General features: G+C 45.2%; 1 protein-coding gene across 5 annotated transcripts in view; it reads left to right on the top strand.

Annotated features, from left to right (window-relative positions):
* Nucleotides 1–24992, top strand: part of CROCC2 (ciliary rootlet coiled-coil, rootletin family member 2) — a 93631-nt gene that overhangs the window by 66050 nt on the left and 2589 nt on the right. For all 5 annotated transcript variants that reach the window (XM_035133879.2, XM_060274571.1, XM_060274572.1 and 2 more), the window contains 11 exons: nt 229–467; nt 585–744; nt 1846–2013; nt 2425–2776; nt 4119–4303; nt 7059–7179; nt 8603–8766; nt 10660–11100; nt 13784–13933; nt 23300–23431; nt 23930–24109. In XM_035133879.2, the coding sequence (XP_034989770.2) occupies nt 229–467; nt 585–744; nt 1846–2013; nt 2425–2776; nt 4119–4303; nt 7059–7179; nt 8603–8766; nt 10660–11100; nt 13784–13933; nt 23300–23431; nt 23930–24109 (2292 nt within the window). The remainder of the gene's footprint in view (nt 1–228; nt 468–584; nt 745–1845; nt 2014–2424; nt 2777–4118; nt 4304–7058; nt 7180–8602; nt 8767–10659; nt 11101–13783; nt 13934–23299; nt 23432–23929; nt 24110–24992) is intronic.

The raw sequence follows: 24992 nt of genomic DNA on the forward strand, positions 1-24992 counted from the left end.
AATGCCTATGTTTCAGATAAATGCTCATTTTGCTTAGGCATCAGCATCACCCTCCAAGGGACAGTACAAGCATCATTTCAACCATGCATCCCTATTTGCTGCAATCCTAAGTGCACTTATGAGCGAGTAAGTCCCAGTCAAGTCAATGGGCTTTTTTCTGAGTAAGCCTTAGGATCGTGCTGCAGGTTTCAGGTTCCTGGCTCAGCCGGGCATGCTTTTTTCTTCAAGGCAGAACAGCTAAAAGCACAGCTGCGGCTGGCAGAGGATACCCACGCAGAAATTCGCAAGGAGCTGGTTGAGCTTCACCACAGGCTGCAGGAGACTGAAGAGGCTCGTGACCACCAACAAAAGGAGCTGCTAGAAATTCGGAGGGCTGTGGCAGACGAGAGCAGAGAAAAAGAAGCACTGCAGAAATCCAACAGTGAGCTCAGAACAGCTGTCAAGAGAGCAGAGAACGAGAGGCTCAGGTAGGTAGCCTTGGTACTGTACTGGGCAGACATGTTGCTGGCATAGTGGCAACTGGCTCACAGCACTTTTAGAGGTTACCAGTAATGAGAGATTATGAACCTATGCATCTGCTGCAGCTTGCAGAGATCCGAAGAGGAGAAGGAGCAGAAGATTGCTGTGCTGGAGGAAGCAAAAGCAGCTGTTGATGGAGAGGTGGGGGAGGTCCGAGCAAATCTACGGGAAGTGGAGAAGTCTCGCATGGAAGCGCGAAGGGAGCTGCAGGAGCTGCGCAGGCAGGTATAACTGTGTCTTAGAACTCTCTCTCCCCACACCCTTCTCATCACAACCCTAAGGATATAATAGTTGCAACAAGAGATCTTTGACATCGCCCAATATTGGATTCTTTATTCAAAGCCACTTGTAGCTGCTACAGACACTGTCAAAACTCAAGGTTGTAGGTACAGTATCTACCGTAAGCAGCGGACAAGAGAAGCATCATCATCACCACCCCAAATGTCTTTCTGGCTTGTTTAATTTGCACCTGAAAATTCCTATTAAAGATCCTTGAGACCTCGATCCTCCGTCATAATTCCTACCCATAAGGCCTCTCTTTTTTAATATTCCCACCTGTGTCTCCCTCCCGCTAGGACTGTCGGTGCTACTCCCGCCCCCTTTGGGGTTCCTTACATCCAGTTGAGGCTGGTCCATTAGAGTGAGTGAGACACTAACCCACCAGCCTTGGTCTGCCCTCAGTTAGCACCACCCCCACCCCCACCTGCCTGCTTGTTCTCTACAGAGGAATTGCTCTGCTTGTCATTGGCTATGGCTTCACCTCCTGTTGGGGTCCCTCCAGACTGGTGTTTTGTTGTGGGTGTATTCTGCAATGGTGTTCTTGACATCATAATAGTGCATCAGTGGTAGGTTTATTCTGCTTTAGGTTGTTCTGCAATACTTCTGCAATGCTACCACATTGTTGCTGTCCAGAGGGGGCAGTCCAGAGTGGGACAAAAATAAACCAGAACATTTGTGGTACAAAACGTTGCAGGATCTAAACAGGAAGTTGCGGGATATGCATTGATTTGGAAAGGAAGCAGTGTGGCCACCCCAAAATGTGAAAGTGGAGTAACGTGTGACACCCCCCGCCCCCCGGTAATGTCACAAGCACAAATAATAATGATTGTGCAATAAAAATGATGTCTGGAAGGGGGGCCCTTGGCCTCTTTGTCTTCTGTCCTACTAGCCCTATATAGTCAATCATTTCACTCTAACAGCAATTGCCAAATATGACAGTAGGGAACCCCCACCCCACCCCCACAGAAGCTTTTCATGTGAGCTGGGCTTCTGAGCATAGAGCCCATACAATAGATAATACCCAGAGTTCTGGCATACCTTTTGCAGGTGAAGGCCTTGGAGAGTGAGAACAGCAAAAAAGCCCAAGAAATCAGTGAACGGCAGCATCGGTTGCTCGAGGCAGAACAGCAGGAGCAGCAGAACAGCAAAGAGGCCCTGGAACTGAAGCAGAAGATAGCCGGGTTGGAGATCAGCCGTGAATCTGCTCACAAGGAGGTAACGTTGTGGTGGGTGGTGGAGGACAAGATGCAGGAGATGGAAGAAGTAGTGAAAAATAAGCTGGGAGAGTTGAGGAAGGCAGCTTACTCCTCTTCCATCTCCTGCGTCTTATCCTCCAAGAGGTGGTAGTGGAGATAAGTTGCATGGAGGGTTGCATACAGAGGGGAGAAGACAGGGTATCTGTGTGGACCGGGTTTCCTGCAGTCTCATCCACTTTAGCTCTGAGTGTGCAGCAGGATAGTGGTAGCTAGCTGGATATAAATCACTTTTATACACGTAGGTGAAGAACCGTGAGTGCAAGCTACATTTACAGCTGTGCTTGGCTTCCCTGTGTCCTGAGAAGGTGGTGGTGTGGGCGGTGGTAGTGCCCGTACATTGCCATGGCCTGCCGACTTTGTTCTCTTTCAGGTGCTGAGCTTGCGGAAGAAGCTGTCTGCCATGGAGGCAGAAAGCCGGCTTCAGGAGCAAGACCTTGCGCAGAGCCTTGCCGAGAGCCGTGCCAAGGAGAAGAAGCTGAAGGACGATCTTCATCACCTGGAGATGAAGCTGCAGGAAGCCAGCATGGCAGGCGAGAGCCTCCAGATGCGCCTCAGCACCTGTGAGGGGCGTTCGCAAGGCTTGGGAATAGAACTAGCCAAAGCGGAGGCAGCCAAGAGGGAGGTTGAGCTGAAGCTCGTGGCACTGCATTCGGCTCTGCGCCGCACGCTGGGGCTTGGCAGCCGGAGTCCATCGCCACAAAGATCCTGCTCTCCAGTCAAAGGTCAGAAGGCTCCTAACCAGGATATCCTTCATATGCTGTGCATTAAATTTCAGCTAAGCAATAACTGCAGTAGACATCAACCTCTAATTTGGGTAATGAAATATGCTCATAGCTAAGGAAATTAATCTATTGGGGCTGGACAACCTTCTGTTGAACGCCACATTCCCTTGAGGGAATCTGTTGGAGGCCACACATCATTGTGGTCAAAAGTTGATAGGGCCACCAAACATTTCTCTGTTTCTTTTTCTTTCTCTGCTTTCCACCACCTTTTTCCCTTTACAGTCTCTTCCTTCCTTCCTTCCTTCCTTCCTTCCTTCCTTCCTTCCTTCCTTCCTTCCTTCCTCTCTCTCCATATATATTTATGCTACCCACTGCGTACCACCTACTGGAATAGATTGAAGGCTGCAGGTTACCCACCCCTGATTTATACCAATGCACCTGGTACAGCTATGAGGGGTAGGAAATGTGGTTGTTTTCTTAAATTAAGGTACGCATAAAACTACTTTTTAACCCAGGGAAACCTTCTCAAAAGTCGGGGGTCGTCTTATACGCCGGGTCATCTTATTTATATGGAGAGTATATCCCAAACTCTATATTTTAACTGGGAAAGTTGGGGGTCGTCTTATACGCCCAGTCGTCTTATGCGCCGGAAAATACGGTAGTTTGCCACCACTTAAGCAGTGGTCTTGGTGAGCAACCAGGGAGCATGGTCATGATTTGTGTGCAGAAGCACTTGCTTCCCAGATTCAATTCCTGGCTTCTCCAGTTCAAAAGATTCCAAGTAACAGGGCTGAGGAAGACTGAGCTAGGTGGACCGTTGGTCTCCCTCTTTATAAGCAAGCTGCCTGCATGTGTTCACTGCTGTGCTGAGGATTCCGTTTTCAGTTTGTAAGACTGCTATTGAAAGCCAAGTCCTGCCTCTGGCAGTGGTTGCTCATGGCCTGACTGCTACTCCCCGAAGGACATTTTTCATCAAAGCATCGTGCATCTGATGGTTGTATATCTAACAGGTCTCTCAGTCCTGGGAAGAGGTCATAGTTCAGTCGGAGAGCACCTGACATAGTTCAGTCATTGGCACATCCAATTTAAAAGGATCAGGATTCAGACAATGGGAAAGATCTCCTCCTGAGACCCTGGGGAGTTGTTGATAGTCAGAGTAAGACGGTGCTGGGCTAGGTGTATAGAAAACCTAAGCTTTGTATAAGGTGCTTCCTATATTTAAAGACCCCTTTAAAGCATTTTGCTGAGTTGTGCAGAATTTCCTTCCCTTTACCCATCTTGAAATCCTGATCAGAGCCTCCCTCTTTGGCTTCTGAGACTTTAAGAGTTTATGTTTCCACAGGAACCAGTGGCCGGCAGACACCTGCCTCCCGCACTGGGTCTCCTGAGAGGAGCCGCTCACGTTCCCCATTTCACCAACCTTCTCCTCTCAGAGGTGACCAAGTCACAAGTGAAATTGACCCGGATGTAGTTCGAGATGCTTTGAGGGACTTCCTTCAGGAGCTGCGGGACACTCAGAGAGAGAGGGTAAGTAATGTCATCTCTTTCATTTACTGTTTTTCTCGTTCGTGTGTATGTATGTATGTATGTATGTATGTATGTATGTATGTATGTATCCCATGAAGCTCTGGAAAGCATGAGGTTAGGGTAATGAGGTTGAGACCAGATGAGAGGAACCGTATGCCCACCAGCTCTTGACTTCCAGAATCCCTCCATCTGTAAGAATTTGTGCGCACACAATCATAGTGTCAGGAGTGCAATATATGACACATTACTCACATTATTGAAAGACATGCGTACTGTTTGTGGGGCTGCACATAATTAGACCTGTCTTAAGGACTCACTATGCTATAGGTAGAGGAGCCTTCTGCAGTCTCCTCTAGGCAACCTTTTTGGGGCCACATGCCAATGGTGGGCAGGGCTAGAGGCAAAAGTGAGCAGGGAAATGGATGCAAATTTTACCTTAGTACAGTAGGCTAGTGTTATGCACACTCACACTCCCATCTCTATCCTTTATCCAGACAAGCAAGAGGCACTATTAGACAAAAAACAGGCGTGGGTGGCGCTGTGGTCTAAACCACTGAGCCTCTTGGGCTCGCCGATCAGAAGGTTGACGGTTCATGAAGTTCCCGTTGCTCTGTCCCACCTCCTGTCAACCTAGCAGTTTTGAAAGGACATCAGTGAAAGTAGATAAATAGGTACCGCTGCAGCGGGAAGGTAAACGGCGTTTCCTCCGTGCGCCAGTAGCAGTTTAGTCATGGTGGCCACATGGCCCGGAAAGCTGTCTGTGGATAAACACTGCCTCCCTCGGCCTGAAAGCGAGATGAGCGCCACAACCCCATCGTCGCCTTTGACTGGACTTAGACGACCAGGGGTCCTTTACCTTTACTCTCTTTTTTTGCTATTAGACAAAATGCTAGAACATTTTCCAGACAGGCAGGGCCAGTGAGGGTTGTGGCTCGGGGAGTGTTTTGAATCCTGATGGAGAGGCCTCCACTGCAGCTGTGAACTCATTTACTAGCTTTGGACAAATCACCATCTCAGCCTCAGTTCTCCAAATATATAATGGGTACAGATTAGCAATGTAAAGATTACAAAGTGGCTTAGAAAATTTTAAACAAGCACGACCAATAAATATAACTGAAATGATCAATGTGAGATCACACTGCTCCAAGCCTCTCCCTGTGGCTTGATCCTCTGCCTACTTGCATTTTGCCGTAAAAGTCTCAGGCTTTCTTCCCCATGCCCAGTCCTGACACTCTGACCACCCCCTGCCAAAAACAAGGCATTAAAAAAAATCCATATTTCTGCAAAACACTTTTTGTAACTAGAGCAAAAGCATGCAAGTCAAGTAAATATGTGTAAAAAAATGTGTGATTTAATACAGCCATGTAATGTAATTGTTTTTTAGCACAGAACTTTAGACCTTTTCAATGCATGTTTTCAATGCTTTTCTGAGCCCAGGCCAGAGACAGGAAGAGTAGATTCCACCCCCGGCAGGGCGCAGGCTCAGGACCACTAGTTTGCTTAGGTTGTGCAAGGACCCACTTCATTCGCCCTGCCTTACAATCCATTAGGCTATCCCAGTTCTGTTTAGCAGGAGCCAGCCTAGCTCAGCTTGACCCCAAGTTGACTTCGAAGACATATGTTTAGCAACATTCAAGGGCAGTTCAGCCCTTTCTCTGTCATGTGCTATTTATTGCTCAAAAGCATGCCTCTTATAAAAATGCATAAATATTTATACTGTACCAGAATAATTAAAAAAACATGGTCTGTCACAATAATCATAGCATCAGATCATCCAGTGGCCTTTCTGACAAATGGAGAAACGGAGAATTTTTTTTAATTCTTTTGGGCTGCATAAAATCTAAGGCATTCCTTGCTTTGTTGTCTTGTCTCACCAGGATCCTAGAGTTCAGTGTTAACATGCAGTAACCAAAAAGAATGTCTACAATCAATAACATCTTTCAGTTAGCAGCTTTGTAGCCTATTCCCCTTTGCTCAAAATTAAACCCCATTGAGTTCAATGGGTCATGCAGATTGCAACCTTAACTGTTCGTGTTTACTCAGTGTGACTTTTCCTTGAGTAAGTCTACATAGATGTGCATAAAGGAAAGTAGTGTGCCCTGGAAATACTTTGGTGAGGCCTGTTGTTTTCAAATGATTATTGCCTCAGGCCCCGGTCTCAGGGAAGACTACTCAATGTAATGCTTAATTCGTAAAAAATAGCATGCTTTCCAACATTTCATAGATGAAAAACAGGACATGCTTGTAATGCCCCTGTTCTCAGACTAAGGGATTGGTGCCTTAGCACTCCCCACCTCAGATACATATTGCCGATGACTGCACTCTGCATGCTATATTCATTTATTCTGCAGGAGCCTATCATCCGCTGATTAAAAAGGCGAGAGGGTGATTGTTCTTTGACACTAGAAATCTTAATTGTCAAAAAAAAATGTTACCAACAATTGAAAGCATACCACAGCAACTGTGTGAAATGGCAGGCTGCCAACTGCATGGGACCTTAGTATTCCAACAAGAAGAAGGTTTTTTAAAATATATATATTGGTAGCTTGGGAGGCAGTTAGACCCTTGGATGACAAGGTCAAAGGAGTTGTAAAGGAAGATAAAGAAGCTGCAGAGAAGCCAAATGATGGGACAGAAATAGCAAAAGGGTGCATTAAAATAACAAAATGCAGTTTCATATCCCAGGTGTACTTCTTGGTCTTCTCTGGTGAGAAGCTAAGGATATCAAGAGAATGTCTATATATCTTGTTTCCAGGATGACCTGAGGATTCAGATTATGAATATGAGCCGTCAGCTGAATGAAATGGAATCTGATCGTGACCGGACAAAAAGTCGCATCCTGCAACTCCAGAAGCTCCTAGCAGACTGTGAGGAAGGCATGTTCTCCTTTCTTCCCATCCTTTATCCCTTTCTGCATATAATTTTCTATACCTCTCTGTGGGTGCCTCCTTTCTTTATCTTGCTGATGCGACTCTGTGCTGGCTTGCTGTGGCACAGCTCACAGCTCCTCTGGAGAGCTTCTGCCAGTCACATCAGATGATCTGTCTCAGTAGAAGGCAGCTTCCTATGTCCCTATGTAGGCGTGTGTAATGAAGCCTTAGCATTTTTAAAAATGAAAAGCGCAGTCTAGAGCAGGACGGCCCAAGCTTTCCTACCAAGAATACGTCACGATGGAATCTGCAGGCCGCACACTGCCTTGTCGTGTGGGGTGTGTGCAAAACTTGGCACACACACTTCAGTCCTCAGGCTGCCTTCCCAAAGCCAGGTAAGCAAGGTGCTGGGGTTTGGGAAGGAGGGATGAGGCTCCAGCAGGGTCCTAGAGCCCTTTCACCTCCTTCCCAAAGCTGGGAAAGCACCAACTAGGCTTTGGGAAGGAGGTGGGAGGACTCTAGGACACTGTCAGAGCCTTCACGCCTCCTTGCCAAAGCCCAGTGCATCTCTTACCTGGCTTTGGGAAGACATCAAACATGGCCAAGGGCTACCAAAATAGGCCTCAAGGGCCACATGCATGTTGGACCACCCTAGTCTAGAGGCTTCCTTAACCCTTTTGCTACAGAGCATTGGTCTTTTCAGAATCGTTACCCCAAGCAGCTCACTTGGGAAGGTTCCAGGTGTGTGTTTAACCACAAATGCATCTGGAACACTGGAGGGCAGAAAACAGCTTGGTAAAGTTGGGGAAAACGATAAAGCATTCATCTCCCTTGCTGTTTGTTTGCTCAGAATGGCAACCTCTCCAAAGCTGCTTTTCATTTTTGTAAAAATGGGGGGATGGATTTGCATATCATGTATACTTTGAACAACAATAAATTGAACATTTCTAAAAATTTGTTCTAAAGAGCAAATGCCATGCGGGTCTCTGCTCTCAGAGAGGCAGGTGCTCCTAAGCCAATTCCCAGGGCGAAACCTTAATCAACCATACAATTTTAGCCATGTAAAATACTAATCTGATTTCCTTCATATAATTGGATATCAGAGGAGTTGGGAGAAAACAAGAAATATGCCAGCAGGCTGTCTTTCCCTAATGGTTTGTTCCCCCACCTCCTGACATACCCCCGTTGTACAAATAGATCCTTCTTTAGGTTTAGGGCAGTTGACAGCTTCTTCCCTTCTGGAGGGATGGCAATTTGTAAGTGTGGCTTTTAGCTGGAAGGACATTCAGTGTCCTTCCCAAAGCATAGGTTCAGCTTAGCCAGGCAGGCAAAGCAATGCAAGAGTGCATGGATGAATGGTTTTTAAGTACACGCCCCATTCTGCAGCCATCCTTTCCTTTAAAAAGCAGCCTTTTGTTTTCACTTGCAGGCAAACGGGGAGCAGACGGGCGCCTAAGCAGCACACAGGCAGCGCTGATGCTGCAAGAGGAGACGGCTCGGAAAGCGGAGAGGGCGCAGCAGGCCCTTGCAGATCAGGTGGCAGCCCTGGAGCGCAACTTGCACATTTGTCAGGAAAAGAACAGGGAACTGCAGGTGGGCAGAAACCCTCTCCCTGGAGAGGAAAGGCATTCATAGAATCATAGAGTTGGAAGAGACCACAAGGGCCATCCAGTCCAACCCCCCTGCCAAGCAGGAAACACCATCAAAGCATTCTTGACATATGCCTGTCAAGCCTCTGCTTAAAGATCTCCAAAGGGGGAGATTCCACCACACTCCTTGGTAGCAAATCCCACTGCCGAACAACTCTTACTGTCAGGAAGTTCTTCCTAATGTTTAGGTGGAATCTTCTTTCTTATAGTTTGAATCCATTACTCCGTGTCCACTTCTCTGGAGCAGCAGAAAACAACCTTTCTCCCTCCTCTATATGACATCCTTTTATATATTTGAACATGGCTACATTCAGTGACATGTCACGGGGCTGCTCCCTCCTAAAGGCCATTTCATATGTTGTGTGTCCATAAACTTAGGTTTGCCATGGAGTGTGCACTGCTGTAGCCAGCCCTTGCGTACCTGTATGAGCATACCTGTATGATACACATTTCTGAATGCTTTCTTCTCATCCACACTTTGCAGTTTTAGGTGTACGCTTTAAAATACCTTGTGTTTAAACTCTCAAAGCAGTCCTAACATTAATTGATGGCAAAATGCCCTACAGAGTGGGGGAAGAGAAGTTAATAATATTGCAACCCAAGATGCTAATCCTAAGATGTAGATGCTGGGACTTCCTTTTTAGTAGATATGCACAGAGTTGAGCTACAAGGCACTTTAACTGCATATTTTAAATACAGATATCTCAAAGATCTATAAATAAAAATATATTTTTTAAAAAATCAAGAGCTAAAGGGGGTTTGTAAAGAGCTAAGCAGTGAGTAGTGGGGTATAAGGGTATAACTTGCTTTAATGTGCACACAAATTACCTACTCTGGTTCTTAAAATAGAGGTGTGAGCAAATTAGTGCTAGAGAAACCCCAGCGGAAGAATTGCTGCTTTTTCTTCTTCTGAAGGGGACTTTACCCAGCTGTTTAAAGAACACTTTTTATTCCAACTGGCACCCTCAAGCAAGGGTCTGGCTGTGTTGACTGCTTGGGCTAACATGGACTGTTTGGGTGGAGTTTCATCCTGTGTACATTATCACCTGTCTCCATAAAAAAATATTGATTCTTTCCATTTCTCTCTGTAATGCTACCATAAGGCTGTGTGATGTGGTAAGTTTCCATGTAAACGGGGTCTGTAATTCACATTGTGATCTTGGCAATATGCTGGGTGGTGGCGCTTTTATCCAGATGGTGGCTAGAGGCTGGCGGTGCGCGAGGTGGGTGTTGGGACCATCCTGAATGCTGCAGCTTAGTCCTGGGTCCTGGGCTGGTAAATAAATGAGCTTGGGAGTGTTGCTCACCCTTTCAACACTCCTGACCAGTAATGGCAGCACACATCGCTAATGTGCAGCCTGAAGTCCCCTTCTTTTATTTTACACCTCTCTTTGAAGCTCAGATATTTTATCAGCAGACTGACTCAGGGCACACCATTAGGTAAGGTGAAGCATCTGTCTCAGGCAGCACATACTGATGGTGGGGGTGGAGGCCCACCTACATTGCCCTTGAGCACCCTAAGCTAGCCTGCCCTGCACCTCCCAAAATATGTGGCCCTCGGGTTGATGGGTGTACATGGATTGGGGGAGGGTGCCCTGTTATCCTTTGCACCAGGCAGCAGAATATATTGAATCAGACCTGCACTCATTTCTCATTGCTTTATAAATGGGTACACATTCACACACAGAGTTTGCATAGAGTGCTGGTTCTTGCACCTGCACAGCAAGGCTGCAATGGCACCCAGTCTTGTTCACAAAGGACTTTCTCCTTTTCCTCTGCAAGTCTGGGCCAAAGCAAAAGTGGACAGTGGTGCTCATGCTGCTTTTGTTTATTCTAGGAGAAAGTCAACAAGTTGAAAACCAAGGAAGCCAAGCTAGAGACAGAGAAGTGGAAGCTGAAGGAAGTCCTGGAGGCGGCAGAGAGTAGGGCCACCAAGTTGGATCTGAGCCGCAGGGCTGCTGAAGGAGAACTGCAGCGGGCCGAGCTCAGCTTGACTGAGCGGGATGCAGAGATCCAGTCCCTGCAGGAGCAGACCCAGGTGCTCTGCTGCCAGTTGGGAGACAAAGAGAGCAAAACCACCCAACTGCAGCAGGAGCTAGACCACCTGACCCATTCTCTGGCCAGGACTGAAGGCACAGAAAGCCACCTAAAGGACCGGGTGCAAAGCCTGTCTCAAGCTCTGTCTGATGCTACCGCTGGCTCCTCCTCCCTCCAGGAGAACGTCTCCCAACTCCAAAGGGCCCTGACTGCTGCAGAGCAAGACCGTCGGCTACTCCAGGTAGGAGGAACCGGCTGCTTCAAATGTTCAGCCACTGCCTGTTTGTGTGTGGAGAGATAGCATCTATTCTGAGCCAAATAGTATGTGCCCTCCTGTAAAAAGTGTTGTGTAGACCAGTCCCACCCCAATGCTTAGCACCTGCTACCTCCAGTGGCCACCTTCTCCCCAAATAATCTACCCCTATTTCCTTATGATACCGCAAATTGCAAGGGGTGGCACATTCAGAATAATATATGTAAGGAAAAATGAAGGGCCTAACTGTTTTATGTTGTGCATGGGTGCACAAGTACAATATATTAGGGTAACATAGTGTGTGTTGGGTAGGAATAGATGAATCTGTCCATTTTTGGTTCGCTCAATTTCTTTTTTCTAGCCTTATCTTCAGTACTCCAAATTTCTGCAGGAATTTTTGTTTTGTTTCTTAATAAAACAACCCTTATGACAATTCACCAGCATTTTAGTGCTCCCAATAAACACATTTTGCATGCAGTTTTGACAAATATACACATTTTTGCAAGCAGGTTTCCCTGATATGATGCCTTTTTGTATGGTATTTTCGCTAATATATGCATTTTTATGCACACCTTACCCAACACATTGCTTGGATGGAGAACTTCACTGCAAAATTCAGAGAAGTGCAAATTTTGAATGATGGCTGTGTTTCAGTTTGCATATTGTTCTGGAAAGTGTGCATTTGGTAAATTCACCTATACTGTGAACAGAGTCAAATTTCTCCCCTGACCCTAGTGTTGGGTGACTCCAGGAAAGTTTTCATGCTTTGGCTTGGATCCGCTGGAGTTTCTACAGGCCCTATTGTTTTGTACAAAATATTCTCTCCACCCATTCCTCCCAAGAAACTTATGAAATTGCAAACTAATTGAAAGAGCTGAGTTTTTGCCTGCTTCAAAAGCCCTGTGGAAGTTGGGAATAGCCATAGGCTGTCTCCAAGAGTATCTGAGACAGAGGCTGCGGTTAAAATTATTGGAGCCAATGAAGTGAAAAGGCTAGCCCAGGGGTCCCCAAGGCCCGGGGGCCGGATACGGCCCAATCACCTTCTAAATCCGGCCCGCGGAAGGTCCGGGAATCAGCATGTTTTTACATTAGTAGAATGTGTCCTTTTATTTAAAATGCATCTCTGGGTTATTTGTGGGGCATAGGAATTTGTTCATATTTTTTTCCAAAATATAGTCCAGCCCCCCACAAGGTCTGAGGGACAGTAGACCGGCCCCCTGCTGAAAAAGTTTGCTGACCCCTGGGCTAGCCTAAGTGCCTATATCTACTTGCTTCAATGCATGGCAAATACTCAACATTCTGATCAGACAGCACAAAATCTTAACGTACAGTGGTGCCTCGCTAGATGAATGCCCTGTAAGACAAATTTTTCGCTTAACGAAGAGATTTTTCGAGCGGAGGTTGCCTCGCTAGACAAATTCGTTTTACCAAAAATTCGTCTAGTGAATCGCGGTTTCCCATAGGAGTGCATTGAAATTCAATTAATGCGTTCCTATGGGCAAAAAAAAAATTGTTATCAATGCATTCCTATGGGATTTGCTAGATGAATTTTTCGTTATACGAATTGACCCGTGGAACGAATTAAATTCATCTAGCGAGGCACCACTGTATGTTGGAAAGACTCTTTACACTGGGTTGTATCACGTCTGTGCCTAACAACTCATAGGGAAAATTCCAAAATGCAGATCCTTTTTGCCATACCTCCATGATTAAACCAACACTTAGCAATCACCTAGATGTAAATAATCTGGATGGGCCATAGCTCAGTGGTAGATGACATGCTTCTCATGCATAATGTCCCTGGAAACTCTTTGTGAGACTGAAAGAGTGCCCTGCCTGAAACAATGGAGAGCAGCTGCCAATTTGTACAGGCTAGTACTGAGCTAGATGGTCCAATGGTCCAACTTGATATAAGACAGCGTCTTGCGTTCCTAATTCTTTTCTGGAGGGATTGTCCATACAGAGGGTAAAACACTTTCCAGCATGACAATTAGCTCCTTTCTGCTGGCTTGAACTGACAAAAGACTAGAGGCAGCATGATGATTTGGCTGTGTATGTACGAATCACACAAAAAAAGTTATTTGACCAATAAATCTCACCACAAACAGTACATATCAATTCAACCAAGTGGTTTTGGCCCATTCTGTTTCTTTCTTTCCCTTCAATAGATTTATTAAAGTTTGAAAGAAAATATTCAAAGATTAATATCAAATATCCAATACCTTTTTAATGAAAGATAAAACACTAATCTAAATAAAAACACAAAAGAAATGAAAAGAAAAGAGGAAAGGAAGCTAAAAGGAAAAAAGAGAGCTTCCAATTCTTCGTCTGTCAGCTATATATAGAAAATTGTTTAAAACATCCACTCCAAGGTTGTTGTTGTTTAGTCGTTTAGTCGTGTCCGACTCTTCGTGACCCCATGGACCATAGCACGCCAGGCACTCCTGTCTTGCACTGCCTCCCGCAGTTTGGTCAAACTCATGTTCGTAGCTTCGAGAACACTCCAAGGTAACATCCAACAATTCCATTTTCTATAAACCACTATTTTCTTCAGTCCTCAAACCCAGATATCATAAGTTCATTTTCTTTTTCACATGAAAAGTCTTTAAAGAGTTTCCCATCTTTAGTAGGTCCATTCTGTTTCAATGGATTTCTTTTTCCCTTGTTTCAGGATCGCTTGGACTCGATGCGGCATGCATTGTCAGAAAGCAAGAGGCAGAACCATAGTTTGACGGATAAAGTACATTTGCTGCAAGATCAGCTGGGTGAGATGGAGCTGCGATGCAGAAACCTGGAAGGGCAGTTGGAACATTTCCAGGAAGTGAGTAATGATGAGGAGAGGAGGATGAAGCAAGAGACAGTGGTCTTGTGGATGTAGCTATCTCACACTTGTGATTATATGGATTGAAGCACAGGCCACATCTAACAAGCATCTTTTGGAGAGTCCCCGTGCTTTCACTGCTGATGAGTGACAAAGCTTCCTTTTCTAACCCTATGCAAATTTAGGAATTGTTTAATTTCCAAGCAAAGGGTCTGATGCTTTCTCTTTAAGGTTTCCAGACTCAAAAGAGAGCAGGGCAATTAAAGGCACAGAAGTCCTGTCCTCTATTGAGTCTGGCAACCCTACTCACCTTTGCAGAACCTATTGTTCCATCTCATCTTTCAAGTGCACAGTTTTGTTGAAGAAGGGAATTATACCCACCTGAGCATTCAGGAATATTATCAACTGCCTTCTTCTGTCAGGCTTCGGGGAATCAGATCCCTCCCGTGGTGGCAGCCAAGAATCAGAGAAACGATAAAAGTTCTTACCAAGCAATTGATTCAATAATTCACAGAGAGCAATGAAGGAATGCAGCCTTCCCTAAATAATGGCGCCGCTCCAAGTAAAGTCCCACCCGCCTATGTCGTCCCTATTCTATGTCACCCCTGCGTCAGCTAATCTGAGCTTTCTGCCTCTGAGCTCTCTGTTCTACTACCCGCAATTCATGCCTAGTCCTGGCGGGGGAGGGCAGGAATGCTTTCCAGGGACACTGAGTCTGTCAGCTGTCTCTCCCCTGGTGCTTCTTCTTCCTGCTGTTCCTCTCCCAATATTTCCCAGCTTCTGCCCCCTGCAGCCTCTGAACTACGCCCTTCTGCAAACCACTGTTCTAAATTTATACTGTCCTGTTCTCAGGAAGGTTCAGGGGAAGGTCCCCACCATTCCTCCTCAGTCCAGCCCCTGACATCATCTGAGCCCTAGCAATAGGTTAAGGCTGAAGCCCCAAAGCAGATTCTAAGGGCATTATGCGCCTCCCATGGGGCCTGAACCCAGGCCTCGTTTAGCTAGGATGAAACTTTAGTTAAGAGATTCTGAGCTGAAGGAGTCTATTGGAGACACTTTTGATGCAAATCTAATTACTTATTTTAATTCCCTTCCTATTCTAGAGCAATCATGACAGAATTGGATTTGTTAAGATACAGACTTTTAAAAATAAGAGAACAATTTCCTTCCTTGGTAACTCCAGGAAGTGTTTCGTGGATGATGTATTGGTATCTCCCTCAATAGAACCTCATCCAGCTTGGTCAAAATCTTAGCAAAAATGGTAGATTCTGACAAATAACCTTCTCCCTGCAAAAAATATAATTTTATGCAGTTAACTAGCAACCTCTAATCATCAGAAGATGGGAGGCACACAAAGAAGGTTGAACAGCTTTTTAAAACATTCTAACAATTCCTCGATTCTTATTCAGCTTTTTCCATCTAGTGACAGAAGTGTATTTGAAAATGCTTACGGGGACCTTGATAAAATAATTGCTTTGGGCTGACATTTAATGTATAGAATTATAGTGAAGAAATATGAGAAATTTAAAAAATACAATGCTTATTCTTACATAGTTATATCCCTTCACAAGAATGCATACTTGTAGCTTATGGCACTCTGCATCTTTAGGTTTCAAAGGATAGATATCAGTAATAAACTTCTATTAATTTGCTTTTAGGCTATATGGGTAAATGCATGTGCTATTCAGTGGTTTACACTACAGGGTATGGACCTTTCACATGGCTGTTTTGAAAAATGTAGAGATGAAAAGAGAACCTTGCTCAGTCCCTTTCTGTCCCTTCAGGCATAGAACTTCTGTCACTTTCTGCAAGTGGAGAGAGTGTGTTTGTTGGGTATAACTTTTGTTTCATGGCCCCTGTCCAATGACTTCCCAGTACACACAAAATTACTGCTCTCAGATTCTTTGAATGCAGTCCAAATAATGCATTCAGAACTCTTCATTAAAGTAAAATCTCAGCTCTCACAAGCGCACATTTATGCATGCACATCCTCAGGCTACCTGCTTTCCTCTCCTCTTCAGAGAAGCAACCAACAACACACAGCTCCAAGGAGCTGGTTCAAGTTCACAGAAATAATTTGTCACACATGTGTTTGGTATCAGCAGGGGCACTCTTGGATCAGCCTAATTAGCTGTAGTGATGGAGAAACAAAATCCAAACCATGTGGCAGATCCTTCTCCTAAAGTTCATGTAAGCCTCTTCAAGTCAACCTTTGTCCCCCCCAACCCCCAACCCCCCAAAAAAATCTATATGTAGAAGTTTCCACATCTTTAGTCAATCCTTGTCCCTTCTCCCTACTTTGTCAACAAACTTGTACTCTCTGCTGCATTTTTAGCAGGGAGTGGGCTGCTTCAGTTCCCAACCAGCTTGATACAACCGGAATGTATAGATTGCTGCCTCCAGATGCAATCTGAAGTGAGTGGGAACAGCAAGAAATATTCAGGGCTGCCTCCTAGGCAACTCCCCATTTTGAGGTGCATTTGCCTGTAAGAGGTCATGTCATTAAAGTTTAGCCTAACACAATAGTGCCAGAAATCCTTCCATTTTAGCTACACTTTTGATACTGAGTTGTACTGTGAGATACCACATTTCTATGTCACAGTTGTCTATACTGCATTTGAAAGATTAGAGGAGGGTTTTGGGTAGGGAATACCATACCATGGTCAAGCTCTGTGAGTATCCAAACCAGAGCTTGCAGGAGTGGGGCTCAAAAGCATCCTTTCTCATCTCCTGAATATGCAATTAGACTTTAGGCTACAAACTTTGCCTCGGTACCTAAATCTGGTTTCTTTTCAGCAGCTCTACTCTATTAATCAGGGACACGGTTGGCGCTGTGGTCTAAACCACTGAGCCTAGGACTTGCCAATCAGAAGGTCGGCAGTTTGAATCCCCACGACGGGGTGAGCTCCCGTTGCTCGGTCCCTGCTCCTGCCAACCTAGCATTTCGAAAGCACAGCAAAGTGCAAGTAGATAAATAGGTACCGCTCCAGCGGGAAGATAAACGGCGTTTCCGTGTGCTGCTCTGGTTCACCAGAAGTGGCTTAGTCATGCTGGCCACATGACCCAGAAGCTGTATGCCGGCTCCTTCGGCCAATAAAGCGAGAAGAGCGCCACAACCCCAGAGTCATCCGCGACTGGACCTAATGGTCAGGGGTCCCTTTACCTTTACCTTTACTCTATAAATCAGCCTCTGATTTGCAGACCAACGTACTCAGTGGATAAATCACCCCTGAAATTGGGCATCTTTGTAGCCCTAAGGAATAAAGTAGACAGTATGTTCCATGTGTGAATACATTTAATGTGCCTGGATTATTGCTATTTTAATAGCAGCTATAAGGGTAGGGAGAATCGGGACTATGGGTGTTTAACCCTCCCTGCACTGTAGTCAAGATGAAAATTGCTCTCTCCCAAACTGTTATTCACCTCCTGGGGCAAACAGGAGCTTGGGGTGATTTTCAGTGGAGATTACACAGCACAAAGGGAAATGTAAGGATGACAGATGGTTGGTTCTTTAATTATATATTTTTATCACACAAGAGGGGAGAGAGGCAACTTGTTTTGTTTCCTCAGTCTCCCAAATACCCAGTGGTTTCCACATTTCCAAATAATGGATACCACCAATGAGAATTTCCTTTGTTTAAAGCTTATCTCTGAAATACACCCTTCCACTTTGCTGTAACATGAAGTTGTCCACATCTTTGTTGGTCTTGCATTACGTGATCCATTCATAACTGCTGAGCACCAGGTGCTGCCATCCGTCGGTGACTCATGGGCCAGATATAAATAACAAGAACCTCCAGAACAGCACACAGGGTAAGGAGAGGGAAGATTGTTGTGTGGCAATGTCCCTCCATCCCTGTGAGAATAAAGACCCTAAACACACCAGATAGATTTAAATGGGCGAAAAGGCCACAACTTTATTGGTTACGGATGTTGAGCGGTATTGGCTTAGGCATTGGACCCTAACCGTCTATGTCCGACTCCAACCCGTGCGTTGGACGTCCAGGAAGAGTTAACCACCAGTAAGGAGCCCAGTGGTGTACATCAACCGGAACTCCTCCTGTGATCACCGTTAGGGGCGTGCCTTAAGGCCCTAACCTCCCCAGGCTTCGGACGAGGCCACGCCCCTGGAATCCTTTAACGGAATACTCCTCCATTTGCAGGGCAGGTGATGGCGCTACCTACCCTCCTCAGCTCTAACGCAATTTCCAATGCCTAACCGCCAAAACCAATACCTGTGACAAAGTGCTATGAGGTAGGCGAAGTGCTTGTTTGTGCTTGTATGTTCCCGTGAAGTGCTTGTTCTGATGGAACAATTGCCATAGCACAGGCGTGTCCAACTCCCAAGAGACTGCGATCTACTCCCACTATAAAAACACTGGCAGTGATCTACCCATTGGATTGACCAAAGTTGATGAGCTTTTTGTGGGGAGCCTTCACCAAAGTTGTTGAGCTTTTTTGGGGGGGAGGTGATCCGTCAGGATCATGAGATCGATCAACCAGACATGTCCTGGGCACAGCTTTGGCCTTATCGTTATTTGATGTTGGAGCCAGTGTGGTCCAATAGAATAGAAGGTTGAGCTGTGATCCCGTGGGCTTGGATTTAAATTCTGTGCCAGCCACAACTATGTTGTGTGACTTTGGGCAAGTTTTTATCTTTCAGCACCAGTAGTGCCTTCTGTGTGGTATAGAGTTTAATGTTTGCAACTTCGTCTGTTTATTTGCCCAATTCCTCATCCTGAACTGCCTTCCTATCTTTTCTTTCTTTTTCCTTTTCTTTTTTGGAAACCCAATTTTCTAGTACTTTATATGCCCATAATAAAATACATTGGGTATCCCTTACTGCTATTCTTAAAATAGTGTCAGCATAAAAAGAAAAAAGATATCCAAGGTATTTCTTATTCAAGTTAATATTTTGATCCACCAGCTGTGAGATACTATACTACATTCTTGACCATTCCAGATAGCTGTAGCTTATTCTATAACCCCTGGATATGTGTATGGTCTGTATTAAAATTGTACTGCAATGCCTCAGCGAATGGGGATGTGCCATCTCCAGCAGATGTCAACTTCCCTAGGAAGAGTTAAAGCATGTCCTTGCCAGGCCCAAGTGTTAGGAAGGGCCAGGCTTGGCATTTTCCAGAAATTATTTATTGTTCATCTTTAATGGATTTGTCTAGCTGTAGAAATGAAGAGGGTGACGAATATGATGTTTTTCTGTTATGGCAAAACAGCATTACAAGCATTTATCTCTGCAAGCATAAAATAGCCTTGTGTGCCGTGCCCCTGAATTCCCCCATGCACAACCCCTTTCCCTGGGTTGGAGGAAGGGGAGAAGCTAGTTAATGAGTTCCAGAAGATCAGCTGTAAATGGCCAGGGAGGGTAATTCATATCAAGCTCATAAAACTCTTTATTGATGTCTCCAGAGGGGAAATCCGGATGTGGCCGTTTATTTATTCTGGATTTTGCTTCTCTCTCTCTCTCCCCACCCCCCTCCTCTATTTAATGTTTTCTTCTGTAAGTTTTGCATGGAATTTTAAAGGAACAGAATATCCCATCACCCCAACAGTTATTGGGAAGCTTTCTCCCTCTACATAGCACAGTGCCACTAACTCTCCCCACCCTCGATTCAATTCTGCCCCTCTCTTTCCCCTCCCCATAGGGGAGCCTTGCTTCTTCCGGCATTATAGTTTACTCTTTCTGGATCTGGATCTCAATTCTATCCGAGATGGCTAGACAGCTAAAGCAATGTGGTGAAGAAGGAGGGTAGGTGGAACAGGCTGGATTTGCCATGCTTTTCCTTAACCCAGATTTCTTTAAAAGGAAGGGGTGGCACCTTCGGATCCAGTGGTGGTTTACTTAAGGCCAGCTAGCATGTAAAGACACTCGATCTCAGGACGCAACTGAGAAACCTGCTAAGAGGAAGGCACGCTTGGCAAATCCACACCATGATCAACTCCCACCCGGAAACCTATGTCCCCACTGTGGAAGGACGTGTGGATCCAGAATTGGCCTCCACAGTCACTTACGGATGCATTGTTAAAACCGTGTTTATGGAAGACAATCTTGCTCGGCTACGAGTGATCGCCAAAGAAGAAAGAAAGAACCTAGAAGCTGGCAAAGAAGTATAACTGACATTTGGTGTTACCTTCCTCCATTTGTGTTAAACCTTTGGATAGCATCCACAGTTAAAGTCTATGAGCTTCATAAGCCTTCAGCAAAGTGTCTAGCTTAGGTGGTTTTTAAAAGAATTAGGCAAATTTCATGCAGGATGGGTCAGGCAGTATCTATGGACCATGGCAGCTGTAAATGCAACCACGTGATTCCACTGCAAAGTATCTCTGATTCACAGGGGCTTCAGCAAGCCCACAGAGAATGGAAAACTCTCTATTGGACTCTGTGAGTTTTGCTGCCGCTTGTGAGTTTTGCAGTATTCTGTTGGATGCAGAATGTTGGACTATATGGATGCTTTCCCTGACCCAGCAATTGTAATGTTTCACGATAAACAGTTCTGTCATCATCCTTGAAGAAGTACTGTACAAGGACTTAAACCCGATGTTCACATGTTTCTGCTTTCTTTCATAAAATGCTGTAGCCTCCCAACATTTCATAGAGGAAAACAGGTCCCCTGATAAGGGATGGAAGGATCCATCAAGTTTGGCTCCCTCAGTTTCTCATTTTTCCACTCTTAAATTTCATTTCCCACATTTCTGCAATGAATCGTGAATTTTCTTTGTAAAATCCACATGAAAAATTCAGCTTCCGAGAAGCTAAAAAACCAAGGTTCCATTGTATGTGCATTTTCACAATCTTTTTTGGGGTGGGGTGGGGGTGGGATACCTGCATCACAAAATTTGGATAAGTGCAAATTTTGAAGGATGGTTATGCTTTGGTTCTCATACAATTTCAAAAGGTGTGAATCTGATAAATACAGCTTTAAGTGTGTACTGAATCAGATTTGAAATTGAAATACTTTATTGTCACTTGTACAACTTGTATACAGTGAGATTACACGAGCACCCCCACTCAGCTCTCTTAGTCTTAACTCCCCTCATTTACTGATGCACACCCACCAAACCCGAAAGTCAGTTGCCCTGTTGTTATCTTTTCATTCAGCAGCCTAACAGCCCACAGATAGAAGCTGTTATTTTTTACCCTGTTGGTGCGACTAATCATGCTTCTATATCTTCTGCCCAAGAGCAGGAGATCAAAAAAGTGCCAGCCAGGGTGTGAATCATCCCTAAGAATTTTCCTCACTCTCCTGAGGCAACGGTCTTCCACGATGTCATCCAGCGGATTCACAGGACAGCTCATAATATCTTGAGCTGTATTCACCACCCTCTGTAGGCACTTCCTATCCGTTGATGTCAAGCCAGTGTACCACATCGTGATGCAGTATGAAAGGACACTTTCCATTGTGGACCGGTAGAAGGAGATAATCAAATGTTGATTGACATCGTTCTTTCGCAAAACTGGAAATGGAGTCTCTGTTGGGCTTTCTTAACCACCTGGGTTGTATTGATTTTCCAAGGAAGGTCTTCACTGAGATAAAGTCCTACGAATTTAAAGGAAGAGACTCTCTCCACACAGCCCTCCCCTATGTACAGCGGGGCTAGTTCTCCTTTCTTCCTCCAGAAGTCCAACACCATCTCCTTTGTCTCGCTGGTATTAAGGTGCAAGTTGTTCTCTAGGCACCATGTAGATATTTTTTGGACCTCCCCTCTATACACTGATTCGTCTCCACTTGTTATTAGACCCATTATGGTGGTGTCACCTGCAATCTTAATAATTGCAGTAGACCTGTCAGATGTTACACAATCATATGTATACAATGAATACAGGTAGGGACTTAGCACACATCAGATTTCTCCGCCATCCTACATTTCTTTTGTGTATAATAACCTTGGGATTTATATGGGCCACTTCCATGGGGTTAATAGGATGAAGGGACCACTGTTCCCTTCAGCCCCAGCCAGTATGGTCAGGCATTGCTGGAGCTGTAGTCTCCAACATCCAGGCAGGGGCAGTGGGTTGTAGAAGGCTAATGTATCCTTTCTTATCCATGTCCCACCAGCATCTCTATCTTTGCATAGGACGTTTCTTTTTTGTGTTGCTTTCCTTCACCAAACTTGAATTGTTAATCATTTTTGTATCCTGCCTGTTCACTTCAGTAGATCATCTCCTCCATTAATACCTGCATCCAGTTATCCATCCCATTCACGCCCACAGGTAGGCTGGCCCTGTGCATGTTTACTCATGCAAGAGGCAAGTCTCCCTGCATTCAATGTGGCATGAAAGTTTTCACAGGACTACAGACCGAATGTGCCCTCCATTAATTTTTCTGACAATGACTCTTCCCGGCCTGGCCTGGCCTGGCCATTATTCACAGTGATGTGGGCACCTCGGGCAGGATATGCTGGGAGAAGTGACGTGGTGGAGGACAGAACGCTCTGCCCTGATCCATCACCAATATCGAAGTAAGATTCAACTGTCAGCCCACTTGGCTTCTGTACATAGAACGGGATGGCCATTTTGTCCTTTGCCCTGGCCTTATTCTCTTTCTCCCTTTTTTAACCCTACAGTCCAGAATAACCACTTCACAGCCCCCCCCCCATTCCTAATGAAGTTGGTGAAGGCATCTTCTCCACTCATTTGCCTCGGCGTGACCTTCAGCATGGTTCCTTGGAGTCACTTTCTAAGAATCACTTTTGATTTTCATTAAGTTCTCCCTCGTCCTCATTCTTTCTCATTTCTGGCTGTTCTTTTGCCATTTTCCTGTGAAGTCATTCTTCCTTGACTATAATGGGTTTTATCTGGAAATGACTGCCCAGCACTCTCCACATAAACACAAAATTTGCAGTGTCAAGTATGACTTTTAAGCTCACAGGACAAATTCACGGTGTTGTGTATTGGGGACGAATTTTAGAAACAGAGAGAAAACAAAATATAATTCTGCAGTTGTGTCTGACCTGGAGCTAACTGAGCTGTTTTTTGCAAGTGCCAAACTGAATAGGTATTGTGGATTTAATTACAGTGGTGCCTCGCAAGACGAATTAAATTCGTTCCGCGAGTCAATTCGTTTTGTGAAAAATTCGTCTTGCAAATCGCGGTTTTCCATAGGAATGCATTGGAATTTCTTTTTTTGCCCATAGGAACACATTAATTAAATTTCAATGCATTCCTATGGGAAACCGCGATTTGCAAGATGAATTTTTCACTAAACGAATTCTTTGCAAACTTTAGCACCTTCAAACTTGTCAGGATTTCCCCCAGATTTCCACCAGGTGTGGGGAGAAAAAGCATGCGATGGCAGTATCTGAGCTGTGCCAGGTACTGGATAAGGGATTGTGGTGTCTCCTCTGCAGGCAGAGCATGAGAAATTCAGGAAGGAAGATGACACATTTCGGTTGAGTCACATGAGGGAACAACTGGACCGGTCCCTGAACAGCCTGCAAGAGGAATTGGAGGATACCCTGAGGCAAAATGAACACCTGCAGGTCAGCAAGGACTTACTGAACCTGGAAGGGGGAAAGCAGGAGGACATGAAAGGATCTGGTCTGAAGGGACATGAGGCGTGAGAAGGCACATGCCAAGGCTGAGCAGGGTGATATGAAAAACATGAAAGAGAGTGGGTGCTGTGGGTGCTACCTAGTGAAAGGTTACACATATTGTGGAGACTAAAAGGATGGAGAGAGGAGGGCAGCTGAGCAGGTTCTTAATTGTGCCCCTTCGCCCTAACAGCAGTTTTCCACCTGAGCTTAAAATGCACTGGGACCATAGGGCTGAGAGCACATTCCAGAATTTACCTGTGTACTGGACTGATCCTAAAAGGGCCGATTATGTTGGTCTTCTTGTATGGGCCCTTTCTTCCTAGTCTTGCAATGAGAGGAAACAGATCTAAGAGCTCCAGAGGATCATTTGACTAAAGCAAAAGTATTCAGCAGGTATCAGGATCACAACCTCAAGAGCTGGACCCTATTGTGTGCTTACTCTAGGCCAAGATTGCAGAGCTGGAACGAACACATGCTCAACAACTGATGGCTCTAACATCCCGGCATCAGCTAGACATGGAGTTGGAAACAGAGAGGCTTCACAGTGCACAGCTCCAGTCCGAACGTAAGCTGGAGTCACGAGAGAGAACTCACCGGCAGAGAGTGAAGAGCTTGGAGGAGCAGGTAGAGTGGAGAACTAGACTGGATATTTCTGTTCATTTCCAAATTCCCCAGTGATGCCCAGGTTCTGTGACCAGAATTTATTGTGCAAATTAAAAGTGTTTTGCAAAATTTTGTAATGATATTTGGAGTTTTGAGGTGAGAACTGGGGTGATGGTTGGAAGTAGGGGGAAGAACTGGGAGTATGGACATTTTTGAAGTCAAAAGGGTGAGGACACTGAGGAAAGAGACAATGCACCATTGTTCATGGATTCCTCCTCCCAAATGCTTCCTGGCTCTCTAGTGCAGAAGGCACCAGAGTCCAAGAGGTGATTTCTAGTCTTGAACAGCAAACATTCATAGAGCATAAGCTAACCTGTGAGGTCTAAACAGCTCCATGGTTTTCTTGTCCAACAGCTTATACTGCCTGTGAATCTGGGATATGATGCAGTGGTGTATTGCTTTCTCTGCCCTTGAGAAAGAGAAGCTGGCTGGTTGCTTAACCCCTAAACCCCTCCATAACAGCTAGAGGAGGGGGGGTGTTAAGTATGACTGCAAGAGAAGTGGGGGAGGTGGTGAGAGATCAGATTTAATCTACTGTTCAACACAAGGCCTTCTCATCATGAGGACAATAAGAGCACCAGACCCTTCTCCTGCTTCAATTTAATAATCCTTGGTAATAATAATTGTGGATATTTTTTTTCAGTCATGCTGCAGCCCTAAGAAAAAGAACAAAGTATGAACTTTCCTCTTTTAAGGACAAACTACATGTTTATGCTAGCTTTATACTAGCTTCCTAGCACCGTAGCACCCAGAAAGAGAAGGCCAGCAAGTGGACAGAGGTGAACAGACTTCTGCTATCTCTCCAGGCAGCACCATAAGCTCTGGACACCATAAGCAGTTTGCC

Source organism: Zootoca vivipara, chromosome 5, assembly GCF_963506605.1.
Source record: "Zootoca vivipara chromosome 5, rZooViv1.1, whole genome shotgun sequence".
Taxonomy (NCBI): domain Eukaryota; kingdom Metazoa; phylum Chordata; class Lepidosauria; order Squamata; family Lacertidae; genus Zootoca; species Zootoca vivipara.